The 16,076-nt window shown below is 41.5% G+C and overlaps 1 protein-coding gene across 2 annotated transcripts in view; it reads right to left on the minus strand.

Annotated features, from left to right (window-relative positions):
• The window catches only part of nr5a2 (nuclear receptor subfamily 5, group A, member 2), a 70,155-nt gene that overhangs the window by 16,590 nt on the left and 37,489 nt on the right, over window positions 1-16,076 (minus strand). For both annotated transcript variants that reach the window (XM_040129315.1, XM_040129314.1), the window contains exons 5-6: window positions 11,913-12,032; window positions 6,786-6,933 (exon numbers count right to left, since the gene is read on the minus strand). In XM_040129315.1, coding sequence (XP_039985249.1) covers window positions 6,786-6,933; window positions 11,913-12,032 — 268 coding nt within the window. The remainder of the gene's footprint in view (window positions 1-6,785; window positions 6,934-11,912; window positions 12,033-16,076) is intronic.

Raw genomic sequence — 16,076 nt, forward strand, 5'->3', positions numbered from 1 at the left:
TTTAATGTGAACAGATTTTTGACCCCACAACAAGACTTGTACTAAAGTCATAATTCTACTAATATATTGTAAATGATCAAATGTACTGCTTAATAGTAGCCTTGGGAGATGTAGGGTTGGGTAGTCTTTTATTTCTGCTGTTTCTTTGAGTTAGGAGTGTCTGTAAGTTATTTGTAATTGTTTGTTTTACAGTTGGCACCTGTACTTGCAGTAAAGGTTAAAGTGAATAAGCTACATTTTGTCTGTCATTTTAACTGAGCTCCATTTAAGCAACACTGTCTCAGTTCTGGAAAATAAATGCTATATTGACTAATCCTGTTTCCTGGTCCCTCTTCAGGGCAGGAAAAGACGGCCACAATTCCTGTTGAGTCAAAGTTTCCCGTAGGCCAGAGCCTGACAACGCATACACACACTGACCATACTTTATTTGTATATTGATCGGGTCAAAGGTACACATGATGACTCCATTCTGCTCACTTACAGCCCAGCAGAAAGCTTGGCTCTCACACAAAGCAAGCAGCACAAAAAAGGGCAAAAATGTTCTTATTATATTGCTCTTTAATTAAAGTGTAAAAGAACTGTGCCAGTTGTATGCCTCATTATTTGGCCCTTACATTGGTCTCAATGGGTGTAAATATTGAACAGTCGCCGCCTTCCAATGTTAATCAATCCCCGACCGAATTCTAAATGATTCGGTTCGTTTCAGGAAATGAATATTTGCCAGGCTTTATGGAAGGAGAGGGGGGAGCGGTGTACATGAATTAGCCAGCTTCCCTGCTTGCTGGCCAGGGATCAGGGCATTGATTCTGAGCAGCCTCGGCTGTTGCTTAATTATGTCTGGGAATTATGTGTGTGTGTGTGTGTGCGTGTGTGTTTTTTTCTCTCATTGTGTGGAGAGACCAATACTGTCTGATAGAGAAATAGAGAGAGTGATAATGCTTGTCTTTTTTCATCAAGGTTAATCACGTTTGCTGTGTTTGTGTTGTTGTCAGCAGATTGGGGTCTGACCTCGCAGTGCACAAAACAGAAAGAGTCTTCAGTGTGTGGTGCGCTAAACATACTAATAAGAGACACGTCCTAGCATAGATGTATAGGAGGGTGCAGGACTTGAGGAAGAGTAGGAAGCTGGGCTGTAGTGGGGGCTAATGGCACACAAATGCCCTTTACCCACCTCTCAAATTTTGAAATAACATTTAGGCAGAGTTTACACCTGCATCTCCATGACAGCGCCATCCTGCTAACACGGAGTGACTATCAACCCGACACCCCTTCATACTTTGCGGGAGTTAAGACAAATGCACCCCTCGTGTTCAAGCTAACCGGCAGACTTCAGGAGCCGCTTTCATCAGGCAGAGCGTGAATCGGAGTTCAATGTAAGGACATATGACATCGCTTTCGAAAATAGTAGACTGTCAAAAGAAAGACCACAAAGTAGTTAGTTATGAGGCCTTAAGTGGGCGTAAAGTTATTTTTTTCATAGCATTGTTTTAACCATTCAGTTTAAAAGCTTTATTGCTGTTTTACAGTAAAATAACTCCACAGCTCATTACCTGTATTCCCAAACACGTTGAGTTGTTACTCCACAACTACTGTAGGTAACACTACAAGGTTGAGTACCCCTTGATGCACTGTCAGATTTTTCTTTAAAACTGAGGCTTTTTATATTTTCCGAGACTGGATGAGGGGATGAGGAGAGAGGAGACAGAAGAGAGGGAGAAACATGAAGAAAGTAAAGAAGGTGCAAATGATTCAAGAGTTTAAGAAAGAAATGAAGGAAGAAAAGGACTTGTTCTGAACCAGTTTCAGGACAAGCCAAGCTGTCAGGTGACAGAGAGACTTGTAGGCTACAAACTCGTGAGAGAGCAGAAAAAATGTCAAGGTCTCGCTTATTAATATTTGAAGACATAATCTAAATGCAGCGAAACTCAGAACACAAGATTGGAACCTGCTATAAAACACTGATCAATAATAAAGTGGAATTTAGTTCTATATTATACATTTATACAATAATAATAACTTTACATCGTTTAAGAGGAAAGTGCAGATGAAGTTTAAATGACTCTAATTATGACATTTTAAGTAGGAACAAGGGAATGGGGAAAAAACAGTGAAGGAGGAATAAAGAGATAAAGGCAGTTCAGATGTGGGTGAAGACAAACGAGAAGGGATAGAGGTGGATGTGAGATGTAGTTGTGATAGATCAAGGTGTACAAAGATAGATGTAAAAAAAAAGATAGCGAAAGGGCAGAGCAATAAGAGAAAGCAAAGCAGAGGGCTGAATGGATGGTGAGGAATGGAGGGCAGGAGGGATGGATGGGTGGTTGTCTCTGAACTCCAGCCTCAGATTCTGACTGATCACTTGACAGACAGCTAATGTGGTGCTGAGGCAGCTCTTGAGTGACTAGCTGTCTTGGTTTCTCAGAAATGGACACTGATTTCTCATCACTGAACTGGAATCAAAAGAACAGCCAACATTACACATCATTTCAGCATGTTTCAGTATTTATTTCATGGCATTAATTGGATGGGGAAACTGATATTTTTTTGTAGTTCATTATTTTAAGATCCTAAACGGTTTATCATTTTAACCAACCATTTAACAAACCAAATTCTGTTCTTTGACAGCTTCTCAATGCCTTTGTTTCTGCTAAAGGCACCCAATGTTGGGACATTATTTGAGGCTATGTCCACAAATGTGCTCTCTCCACTGGGAGCGTGTACTACCCCACGCTGGTCTGGCAGCTACTCTGGTTCTCCTCTCAGCTGACAAGGACTGGCAGCACCTGTCTCACCCAATTACCCCGGATGGGGTCTGACCGGCCGAGCTGGGTTAACTGGTTGCTGGCTGAACACTGTTTGAACTCTGTCACTGAGTCTGCTTCGCCAGTATGGAAACTGTCTGTGTGTTGGCATGCATCAGGGATACATGTGCATGATTTTTGGTTAAAGTTGATCAGTTTTTCCTTTGCCACTGACTATGGTACACTGAAGGGTTTTAAGCAGGTTTGAAGCTGCAAAATATCAAAGAATTCACTAATTTTAGGAAGCACACTCTTTTTCCTTTCTTTCGTTTCTTGAAACAAAGTGTTTTTCCTCTGTAACTTTATAGCCGAGAGCTGCCTTGTACAAACTCAGATTTCTACTGAACATATCCGCCAGTGAAGTTGGTAGTTAATTCCCCCTAAGGTTGGAATAGTTGAGTCTTTTTTTTTTCACTTTACTCAGCTTTGAACTTGTGACCCATTCCTCACCTCTGGCACTGCTCTGTCACCTGGTCATATATACAACAACCTGTCAGTCTTTCTATTAGGCCTTTAAGCCTTTTAAAGAAAATCAAAGACCCATTAAGAGTGCTCTGACACCAGACAACAACTCATAGTAATCTTTTCCTGAACTCTGACCCAAGCAGCCCTCACTCTCTCTCTCTCTTGCCGTTTTGTGTGTCTCTTGCTCAACACCCAACACACACGATCATTCCTCACAGTCCTACAAACACTTAAGAGATCAATGCTCTAAGAGTGATAATCTCCTCCTTGATAGAGGTCGAAAGACTTCACTTACAATGGGAAAAGAATGGCAGGGGACAGAGAGAGAGAGCGATAGAACGAGATAGATGAAGAGAGGGAGAAAGAAAATATAAAAATAAAGACATAAAGACAAGTGTCTCCCCTCAGCTGGAGTGACATCTATATCCCTGTCTTCATCGACAACTGGCTTAACTAAGTGCTCTTCTGGCAGGGAGGAAGTGACTGATTGTCCATCCATAGAAGGAGAGATGGAGAAAGAGAGGCCTCGAAAATAGAGGTAGAAATATTGAGTAAAAGCAAGTCACAAACAGAATTATAGGTGAAGAAAAAGAGGCAGGTAGAAAGAGGGACTAATTACAGGCTGCATTACTACCTCCAAGACTCACATGGGAGAACTAGTTGTAGTAGGGGTACTACTAATACTTTTAGCGCAGTCATAGTATAAGTGATACAACCCCATTGCCAGACAGGAGCATCGATATGAGATAATTCTGCAAAAACCACAGATTATGTTGAATGACAGTCCAATTCCAATCTTTTTAAAATTCTTGCTTTCTACAAAATATCTGCGCATGGCAACTGTGGTATGGTTAAAGTTGGGGTAGGTTCATTCTTATGCCACATAAAAGTATGGCTTAGTATGTCTAAAGTTAGGCAAATTAAACATTCAGTTAAGGCTAGAGAAAGATGGTGGTTACAGTTAATTAAGAGGCGAACGTTAGGTCTGTGATGGGACATCCGGTCTCCACCTCTTTGCTTTCTGCCTTGCTACATAAATGACACACTACTTTCAGCAGTGGCACGGTGTGTTGGCACTGGATATAAATTGTAAAGGTGCAGTAGTATCAATATGGATGTAATTCTTTGTAATAATCATAGTAGCAATGATTAAAGTATTAGTAGTAGTTGTACAAGTTTTAGCAACAGTTGTAATAGTGATAGTAGTGTTACTATTTCCTCAGACGTATTCATGCAGTATCTGTGATAAGAGTTGCATTGTCACAGTAAGTAAGACAATAGCAGTAAAGCAGAACACAGTATCAAACCTTGCATAATAAATACAGGCATTTATTGTATATTAACCTACAGTGACCGGTTTTAAGGATGAAATAAAGATAATAAAGAGGGAGAGTCTAATCTTTTAGTTCAGCAGTCAGTGCAGAGCTACTTTCATGCCTCATTTCACTACAATCCTTATTAATTGGCTCTGCTAGTAGGGCACAGGCAGCTGTCTAAACATACACACAGATGCATGAATACACACCTGCTTTCCCACTGCCACGCACATTATGCACATTCCCCCAGGTAAAAGTATGTATCTCAGCCCTCTCACAGCCAATCACACACATACACACACACACATGCACGTCTCTGTTCAGCTGTGTGTGATATTAATCAAATCATTTCTAAATCTCCTGGCTTTACGTTGCTCAGGCCCCTCCCTATCCCTCATCCTCTCCCCACCAATACCACCTTCACCTCCTCTAACACTGATCCCCTCAGCTAGCTCTACGGTGTCTGTGCCGGGTTTCTTTTGCAGGAGGCCTGGGCAACGCCGGAGAACAGGCACTGCCGGGGGCGATACATATCCCTCAGGTGAGCCTTTCATTATGGATGATGTTTCTGCCAAATTATTTAGACCCTGAGCCCCAGCAACATCCCTGCCCTATAAGAAACCACACACAAACAAACATATCCATGCACACAGACATACACACTCCAAAGCCCCACTGCAATCCACCTCATCCCACCCTTTTTATTCGCTGTACCACAAACAACACTAACACAAACATTAATCCTGCCTGATTACCTCAGTGTGTGTCTGTGTGTGCGCGTTGCCAAGCAGTTCATTAGTCCCTCTTTCTTTGTTTAGAGGAGGTAAAGAAGTGAAAGCATGACCCTTGTGGGTTACAGATGGATGGAGGGAGGGGTAGCTAAAGAAAATATTCATCATTTGTTGCTCTCAGTGCCATAGAGGGGACAGGTTGACTGAAGCTACCTTAACATCATTAGGGAAAGAGACAGAGGTGACAGTCTCCTGGCAATGTCTGACCTCGGCTTAGAGAGTGGAGAGCAGATTTGGGATCTGAACACAAACACACACACACACACACACACACACACACCAGTGTTACCCCTCTCTTCATCCCTTCCCTAATCCCATGGGCTTGGCTCCCTCCCACCTTTCTATCTCCAATGCTTCTCACCAGTTCCAACTCTCTCCCACTTCACCATCTTCCTATCTCCTCTCTCTCATTCGTTCCTTCCTCCCTTCTCCCCTCCTCAGTTGATCTCTATGCCCCCCAACTCCCCCCTTTCCTTTACAATCATCTAAAACTCAATCAGAGAGGGAAAACCTAAAAGTCCACTTTGAAAAAAAAAAATCCCTCCCATTCCCTTCCAACTCCCCATCCTCACTGGCCCATGCCCTTATTTTCAACCACCCAGTTCTCCTCCTCCCTTGTTTCTTGCTCACTTACTCAGTTCATGGTTCTCAGTCATACTGTACATGATCACACATCCTGTAAACATAATGATTCATCACATCTAATCTTAGTGATCCAGGGAGTGATGGTTATTCTACTAAAGTTTCCCCCATGTTACACAACTAGAGAGCAACAGCCAAATTCCAAAAATGTAAATTGTTCATATTAATTTTAGATTACCAACTCATATTGATGTACCCCTTTCTCAATAGTAGTTTGTTAACCTCAAAGGAGAAGAGATACAGAAGGACCAAATGAGTGGAATTTGCTGCTGCCACTCCCAATGATAGTTTTATACGTATGAGATATAGTTAGAAAGCAAATAGTTAGAAAGCATACCTGTCTGTGGTGAATGTCTCAGCCAAAAAAATATATGGACCTAAACTTATGAGCATTTATTTAGAGTTGTATTGCATAAAAGGAAACTTAATTTGCACAGTTATGTGTAACAGCTTGCCTTCTCCCTTTCTTTGTTGGAAGAGGACCATACCTCCCCTACTTCCTTCCTCTCTCCCTCACTTTCTCTTTTGTCCCTTCCAGACCACTGGTCCTTTCCTTCCTCCCCTCCCACTTCCCTTCTTCCTTCCTTTCCCCCTAATCCCCCTCCCTCCTATAGATCTTTTACCAGTACCAGGTCTTCATCCTCTCCTAAAGCATTTACCTGCGAAAGTTCCTGCAGTCTAAAGGGGCAAGTAGGTCTTTGGATTTGCATCATAACAAAAACCAAAAACCAAAAACCAAAATAAGAAACATTAGAGCTTCAGAGACTCACCCAGGCTGAAGAGGACCAGGAACTTGAGGCAGACGAACTCCCGTTGGTCGAGTTGCAGGGAGCGCAATTTGGCCACCAGCTCCTGGGCGTGGCTCAACAGGTTGTTGAGGGTGGCTCCCGCCTGTGAAGCTATCACTGCATAGTCCACCTGGAATAGGTAGGGAGAGAGGAATGTAAGAAGGTGTTCAAGCACAAACAGAACTGCTCTGAGGTCAGAAAATACCCTTGGATTAAAGTTACACTGTGGCGTTTTTGACCACTAGTATAATCTACACAGAGAATGCAATGAGACAGTCTTTCCTCGATTCATGGATGTTGCATTCAATGTTCAGATGTTAGCAACCTGTAGGGTATCTAGTCTAGCCAGCTAAAAAGATAACGTTCTGTTTGGATGCAACAGACTTAATATATACTGTATTATACCGCAGTCTCAACATGGAGTCAAACGCTTTGGTCTGTCTGTCGGGGGGGCACTGGTGGATGTGTAAAAACAACAACGGCTGCAGGCAAAAGATTTTCAACATTTTAACCATATTATGTGACAACATGCTGTAGACGTATAGAGGGCATGAGAGTTCACATCTGACTGACTAGACCTGCGAGATTTGACTTCTCTCTTTTAAAAAAAAAAAAAAAAAAAACATGCTGAGACATGACAAAAAGATAGATAGATAAATAGATTTCGATTAAACCCATCTTCTTTAGTTCTGACCCACCCATTCAAACACACACAAACACACACTCGCACACTCCTTTTCCAAGTGCACTTCATATCTGCAGCCGCAGCACATTTGTCTGGGAGGCAAGTCCTTAGCTGCCACTCACAGTAAGCAGGACCATATTAAATTTTTATATTTATTGACAATTCATTACCATAATTGACTGTGTGAGGGTTTCCAGAGGAAGGTAGATGTTGGCGTGCGCAGTTCCTACAGCTCAGGGAGGAAGAAGGTCCCTGCGAGCTCCCATTTGCAATTAAAAACAGCCTGGATTTGGAATTTATTTATCGTGTAAATAGGATGATTGGAGCCTCTTTTTCATCTGTCTGAAGAAGGGTCAAAGTAAAGTAAATGTTAACAATGCATCATGTTTTTCATCTCTTCTCCTGTCTTCTTCCCTCCCTTTCTTTCCTTTTTCTTTTACAAGGCCACACTTACTACACTACTCTACCTCTCTACCTTCACTCCTTTGTCCCTCTCTCTTTCCCTCTTCCCACCTTTGAGAGGTAAGAGTTATGACTCGGTGAAAAGCAGACACTGCCCCCCTTCCAAGGTGTCAATCAATTTACATAAAATCAACTGTGCATGAAATAACTCCATTGAAGGATTGGACTGTTGATAGTGATGCCTTAGGTTATTGCCTCCAAGCCCTAAGTAAAGAGAGAGAAGAAAAAAAAGCTATAGTGTCACTATAGCAGACTTAGCACTAACCCTGGTGACCTGTGTATCAATCAATCAATCAATACTACTTTATTATCCCTCCTGGAGAGACATAGAGAGTAAATATATGAATAAACCTTCAAATCTTAAGCCATCATGAATACGATGAACGATCTTAGCTGAACATTAAAGATGAATATTGGAGGTGAGATCGGTTTGATGCGCACGGGGATGTGATGTGGGTAGAAAATGTACCTTGTTTGAAAGCACATAAATCTGCGCCTGGCTGAGGAACGTCTGTTTTTGCATTTCTTCATCATTTGAATTTCATGTACACCAGGAGCGTTGTGCTCTCAAAATATCAGGATTTTCTTACTGGAAACTGGTTGCAAAGCTACGAGGCCTTGTTTAATCATTTAACAGTTCAGTCCAGTCTTTGTCATTTCATGTTTGCATGCATTTTGACAAGTTCCACTTTGCATTTGATAGTATGACAGGATAAAAACCAAGCCTCCCTTCTTCAACTTAAAACAAAACAAAAAAACAAAAAAAAAACCACTCATGGCCATTTCTCACTGCTGTTGGTGACATGACGGCATAAAGCACTACAGAAAATGAAACCCAGAAAATTTGAAAAAGACAGGAATTTGCAAGCCACTAACATAAGGGCAAGAGAATGACAGGCTGTAACAGTAAATCTGTTAGTACCATGGATTTCTTTTGAAAGGTCAGTATGAGTACAGCATATAATTGACGAGTGTACAGAGGCAGATTGAGACAGTGCGAAAGGGGAGAAACATCTGTCTAAACTCTCCATCCGAACAAATCTTCTCTCATCATGTCATTTTTTTTTTTAAAGAAGTGAAAATATCTGCCATTGTGAGGACACATCAGGTTCTCCCAGTGCAAACTTTGTCAACTTCTTTTATGACACAAGTGGCCTGATTTGCCTTTTTGGAAATTATCAGGAAAGTTATTAACCCTTTGAAGTACACCGTCGCACCCATGCGACAGTTTGGCCTTGGTAGCGCTAATTTAGGCGTGTTTTACTGGACACAATCTTCACACAGACTTGACAAATGATACATCTTTTGAAAGCTTTAAGTCTCCTGACTCTATCTGTGCAAAGCAGTTTAGGATCCGTATATCACTACAGTGGCAGATGACACAGAATTGGTTCAGACTTGTGCCACTGTAACTTAAGTTCAGTTCAGTATCTCTTCTACTCATTCTGACTTTTTGGTTGAAAAATTTAAGGAGTTAACTTTCAAAGGAGACCAGGGTTGTGACAATGCCCAAAAGAGTTGACAAACAGTAACCTTTTTTTATTTTGGGTACATTATATTTGGGCTTATGCACAAAAAAGGTGGCATCTGTTAAGAGTTTAAAACATGAGAACACACTGAGTCATGCCTTTTGTTACTGGGCTTGGTAAGTTATGCAAGTCATGTGTTACAGCCACATAGTCAAATATTTTGAGCTCAAACTTTTTGACAGATAAAATGCAAGGATATCAATTTTCACACCCATAGAAAATAGACCAGGACCCAATCTGGCCTTTACCTGCATACAAAGAAAAAAGTTCAATCCCTCTCTCATAGCTTTAGGGAAGAATTACTCCAAGAAAGGTATAAAATCACAAACTTCAGTATAATTAGACAGGAAAATGACAGAGTCAAAAAATATTACAATGTATTATATACTATATAATAATAACAATAATATAGAGTATCATATAGACCCATATGATGGGCATATTGTAACAATTAAGTAATTAGCTAAATACAGTCGAGTCAATGCACAGTGCAGTATGTCGGCTCAAACAGACATTGTGTGATTTGTTATGTGTGTTTTTGTGTGTGTGTGTTTGTGCAGCATTTGCTTTGGGTGGTGCTGCTACTCTGGTCTAAATATCCCTGGTGTTATCACTGTGCTGTCACCCCTGGCCAGGCAGAGAATAATAGGAGATAATGAACTGTTTCAGAGCTTCTCCTGCTCTCTCTCTCTCTCACAGACACACACACACATTACATTTCCCCACTGCCCACCCCCCCACCCACACCAGCTGTTCATTAACCAAAGTATGCAAACGAAACCTCCGTCCTGCACCTCCCCTGACTTTCAGCCTGTCCTCCTCCTCCTCCTCACTGCTCTGGTTTCTTCAAATTGCCTTCTCCTCTTTGCCTCATCATCTCCTCCCTGATCCCTCCTCATTTCATCTCTTTCTTGTCCTCTCTAGTCTGCCCTCACTTTTGTCTTGCCTTTTCTTTCTCATTTGCTTCTTTCTATGCTCTTCCTTTTCCTTTCTTCATACCAGCTCGACTTTGCCTTCTTCACTTTGTCGTTATTGCCACCTTCTTGCTCTCTCCTTCTCCTTCCTCACTCCTTCTCTCCCTTTGCCTTTTCCCCCTTTCTTCCTTCACTTTTCTCTACAGACCTCTTTCTCAGTTTTTCCTTTTCTCTCTGCCAAGTTGTTCCGTTCTCAGTCCTCCATCTCTTCTCTTATTTTCTTCTCTTCCCTCCCCGTTTTTATCCCATTTTCTCCTTTGTCTTCTACCTCAATCAATTTCCATCACTCATCCATCTCTTCTCTCCATCCCTTTCCTTTCCTCCTGCCATTATTGGGCAACCGTCCTCTTCCACTTCTGTCTGACTCCGTCCTCCATAATTTCTCCTGCTCTCCACCACCTGTTACCCAAACATTTTGCCTTCTCTTTGGCTCTTCCTCCTTCTTTTCCCTCCTTTTTTTCATCACCTCCCCCCATTTGCTTCACATTAATATGTACTGGCTTGGTGACTCTGACCAGACCTAAAGCAATTTTAAGAGGTTAATATTGGTTTAACTTTAGTGGACAATACCCCTTATTGCTACTACTCACCACTAGAAGAACTACTTTTTACTCACCACAGGTGAGGGTATTATGAAACTCTACCCCTGACCGTGTCTTCATTCAGAATCACGGAATTAAAAGCCTACCCTGTACACATTACACTTGCCTTGCTCCAATATTTAATCCAGTATCAAATGTTGTATAACTTTTTGTCGAAGAGCAATGTTTGAGTAATTTGATAATAATTTATGCCTTCTCATCTTGCTGACAGCCACGTCACTGGTCAGAGGCATATTCATGATGAGCAGTGTCATGTCTTTTTGTGTATTCTTGCCTGTAAATGTGCATGTGTACTCTCTTTATTTGGAGGTGCATGTTTATACCTTGCCTATGTGTGTGCATGAGATTATGAGAATCACTGAATGCTGAAGGAGCCTTTGTTGCCTGCTCTGGCTTTGTGTGTTTTGTGAGTGTGTTTATGAAGCAAAAACAAAAAACAGAATCACAGCATCCTGATACATTGAGGATTTGGGCCATTTGGGCCTCAGGCATCAGCTCCCACGAACTTCATCAAAGGCCCAAGTAAAAAAAATAACACACTTAGTCACATTTTTTATCTGCCCACCTACTCACTATGCTGCAGCGCGCGTAACAGAGTGCTTTATTTATTCACCGTCAGAGTCTTAATGCACTGAACGATTCTTCCAGTGACATTAGTTTATATCTATTACCATAATCTATTTTTAATGATGCAGGGACTCCTGTGTGGCTGAGTGATCAATAATGCTTTAAGGGTAATGTTGAGATGTTGACGGTCCCCTGTGGAGCAACTGATGGATGGTTGGTAGGGTTTGGAGGAAAAAGGGATTGGTGGAGGTATAACTAGAAGTTTCCAGGGTGGAGTTTAACAAACTCACCTGCTGGCCGGTGACCAATAGGATGGAGCCCTCTTTGGCGTGGACCACCTGTCGGAAGACGTGGTCAAGGATGAGGAGTTCGCTCCAGCAGTTCTGCAGCAGCTTCATCTGGTCGTCCACCTGGTCAGAAATAAACACATCAGTTCAACTATTACATTTTCCTCTCCTGTACTGCTGTAACAACACTTTATGTTGGAGTGACTGAATGTCTAATTCATAGTAATATGTACTGTTATCACTGCAGATTGCATGTCTTGCCCTTTCAGTGGGTATCAGCCCCCGCAGAAGGTAAATTTTGTTAGTATGGATGGGCTTCTTAGCAGAGTCATTGTGAGTTGTGCACACATGCAGGTGAATGACTGAAAGCTTATGAGGAGATCAACATGGGGAGATGTTTTTGTGACATAAACTGCTGAGCAAGAAAAGTCTGTTTAGAAGTAAGACAAGTCACACTGTGAATGTGTGTTTATGGCTGATTAATGAATAATGCAATAGTTTATCAGGCTTTTTGATCAATGCTTTGATGACCAGTTCGATATGTGTCTATCAACGTGGGGACAAGTGCTTTGTACCAATTCTCTAAAACTGATTTTTTTCTCTGGTTTCCAGCAAGTGACTTGGTTTCTAAATACTACAATGTCTGTTTGTAAGCTATTATGACGTTGTGACATCCTCTACCATCCTTACCTGTCCTTGGACCGATTATAAGTGGGAAACTAGTCCATATGTACAGTGCAAACTGTTGGTTTGTCTCTGCATCAGCATCTCAAATCTCTTTACATTTAGTGTATTTGGTGGATAAAATCATTTTGAATTTTTAGCTTTGAATTGCTGGGAACAAAGATATCCTTGAGAAATAAAAGGTCACTTTAGAAAAATAAATATTAACCATTTTGTGATTTCAGTTTTACGTTTGAATTAATAACAGCATATCTTATTATATTCTGTATGTGTAAAATTGCAAGCTTTAAAAGTCTTCACTTCAACAAAGAATAAAGTCAAGTGACCCATGCTCAAAAAAAGAAGTTGAGGTAGTGATTCAGCCTCGGGAGCTTGAAAATATCACAGGCGGCTGTTTGCAAGGTAGGCTTGCTCACAGGTCAATCGCTATTGATCAATTGTGCACCACAGGCATTGTTTTTTTCAACCTTACACAAAGCTCAAAAGTCCCCTGTACACACTCTAAAGCTTTCTCATGTGAACCTTTCCACAGTCAGTTAAGCACTTTGCTACATGCCTGATTTAACAATGTTTCCAGGTTTATCTGTTTGCCCATTGCCAGCAGTTTCTGAGTGATTCCACAGATGATAATGATTAAGTAGCCACTTTTTCCCCCCCTCCTGAATACCAGCCGCTGGCTCCCAGGGACCTGCCAGGTGAGCTTGGGAAACTGACACAGGTGAAACGGCGGGTTTGTGCACCAAAACAACCCCCTCTATTGTAACTGCTACTCTCTTCCCATGCATGGCTGTGTTAATCATTACTCCACATAGCCACACTCACAGACAAAAAAGGCCACATTGAGAAGGAAGGAATGAGGAAAATGTATGAGAGGATCTTTCTCCTCCCTTTCCCCCCTTTTTCTATCAACAAACATTGTGCACTTTGTGGTATCTTTGGGAATAATGTGTCTTTCTGGGCACACAGCGGTTTTGTGGTGATGTGAAATACTTTGTTGCTTTGAATCTGTGAGAACTGTCTGCGGTGTTCATCGCCAATGTCAACCACAACTTGCAGGGTGAAGAATGTGGATCGATGTTATAACTTTATGACACAGACAGGTGCAGCATGAACACCGCTGAAAGGAATTTCTTTTTGTGCTGTCTGGAAATTGTACAGGGACCCATTGGTTGAAATCTGCAGTGACCTTAGGTACTAATTTGATGTCAACAACGGTAACTCTGCCAACAAGCATCAAACACTTTATTACCTTGTATGACATGGCGCTAGCTGAGGCCAAGACTATTGCTTGTTGATTAGGATTGTTTTGAAGGGTGATCAGGGACTGGTGTCAAACCGTGTCTGTTTACCTTTCAGGCAGTCATAACAATGTCTAGGCCATAATATTGACCTGGCAAAGCCAAATCATGCACGCTGGTGGAGGACACGAACATCCGGGCTGCTTCTTTGTTTATCTTCTGACTTTAGTAAAATATGTAGAAAAGTGGTTCTGTGGTTCTGTGGTTCTGATGAAGATGACTACCAAACCATCATATCTCTGTCATGCCTGCAATGAAATAAACTGTTCCCAAAATAGACCTCAGCAACAGATCTAAGAAGTGATGGAATATCCCACTTCTACTATTTCTATTTTATTAGGTAAAAAACAGAATAAAATACAACAAGGCTTCGGTGACCTTTTCTAACATTTTTGACAGTTTCACAGCCTCTTTTTGTCTCCTCTCCCTTCCTTCCTATACATCTGTTTTTTTGTGGTCCCATACTGGAGGCGTCTCAAGCGCCGGACGAAAGCAAAATTCAAATGCCTTCATTAAAACCATCAGAGAGCAAGGAAGGTAGTCAAAGGAGGGAGTTCTCTGTGCTGTGCCCTAACCCTCTTCTCTTCGTCCCTCCATCTAAGGACCCTGGAAGCACATTTAAGTGTGTGTGTGTGTGTGTGTGTGTGTGTGTGTGTGTGTGTGTGTGTGTGTGTGTGTGTGTGTGTGTAGATGGATGGGTACATGTAAGGCCCAGGCTCTTCAAAGCACCCCCCTGCATGTCAGTGGAGCTGGCAAGTGTCGGGGTCCTCATCAAAGGACTGTCCTCACCCTGCCTGCCTGGAAACTCTTCTCTGACAAGATGCCTGGGTCATCAAAGAGGGGCAGCGCGGCGGGGATGACGGCGGATGATAGCAGCCTAGACTAGGGCAGGGGACACCCGCCTGGAAGAGGGGGACTGGTGAGAGACAGACAGGCGTGAGGGCGGGCCAGGGGTTGGGGTTCAGTTTGCTGACCTTTTAAGTGCCAGCGACACAAGCTGTTTCCTTGACAAGCTCTTCCTTTGCTCTGTCAAATGAGCAACGTTCATGGCGCCCGATCTTACAAGATCTGCTGCCTGCTCGCTCAGATAATATGAACTTTCTGACGACCGATTCGTCTTGTGCTTTCATGCAGGCGAGTGTTGAATACTATCTATTCACAGAGAAAATACAGTCAGTAAGACACTGGCTGATTGCCAGATTACAACTATGTAGTGTCAGGACATGGAACTACAAAGTTCAAATAAGCAATAAAAAAGATGATCTATTTAGCTGGTTAATCCTTATCTCACCACATAGTCATGGATTATTAAGATAACACTGCCAGTTCCTATTTTCCTTTTTCCACTAATGACAACTCAGTAGGAAACAAACTGGTTGTGCTGTTGTTTCTCAATTACCCATTTTACTAAGTGATATACAACACACTTATTATCACTGCTATCACTGTTTGCCATTTTGTTACTAACATGATGAATCCAGATATAAGATCAGTGAATGTCATCAATTGAAGGGGGTGTCTTGATGTAGCAGCTCAGATTTTGTAAAATCTGAGCTGCTGAGCTCAATTTTGTAAAATTTGCGTAATTTCTGGACGTCAAAATAACAATATGGAAAATCCGGATGTGGAGGTCAGTTTGGTGGATAACTAGTTTTAAAGCCAATTTCAGTTCTATGTAAAAAAAAAAAAAGAATTTATTTTTCGGTGTTGGCTGAAGTGAGTGACTGGGTACAGTCAATTACTTCAAAATATTAAAGTTATTCTTTTATTAGCTATTATATTATATATATTCATTCAAAGTACATTAGTCACCATACAGTACACACATGAACCACACTATATGTGATACTCACTATAGGACAGGAATGTTGTACATGGTGCAGATTGTTATTTTGCTCATTTTAATGTAACAACACTAATTAGTTACATTCTTTCTCTCCAGGACAATGGTTGCGTCTAACACACAAACTCAACCTGCATAAAGTTTATTCATAAATTGCAGCCTATTCATTTAGTTTCTATAAATAAACACTTTTCTATCTCACTTGATGGATAAACCCAATTAAGGAGAATAGGTTATTAGCTAGACTGTTAATGATAAGTACATCACAATTTTCATGCTAGTCTGATATATTGTAGCACCTGTGCTGCATTGAAAATACAGAAATATTACAATCTATTATAA

Source organism: Xiphias gladius, chromosome 6, assembly GCF_016859285.1.
Source record: "Xiphias gladius isolate SHS-SW01 ecotype Sanya breed wild chromosome 6, ASM1685928v1, whole genome shotgun sequence".
Classification (NCBI taxonomy): domain Eukaryota; kingdom Metazoa; phylum Chordata; class Actinopteri; order Istiophoriformes; family Xiphiidae; genus Xiphias; species Xiphias gladius.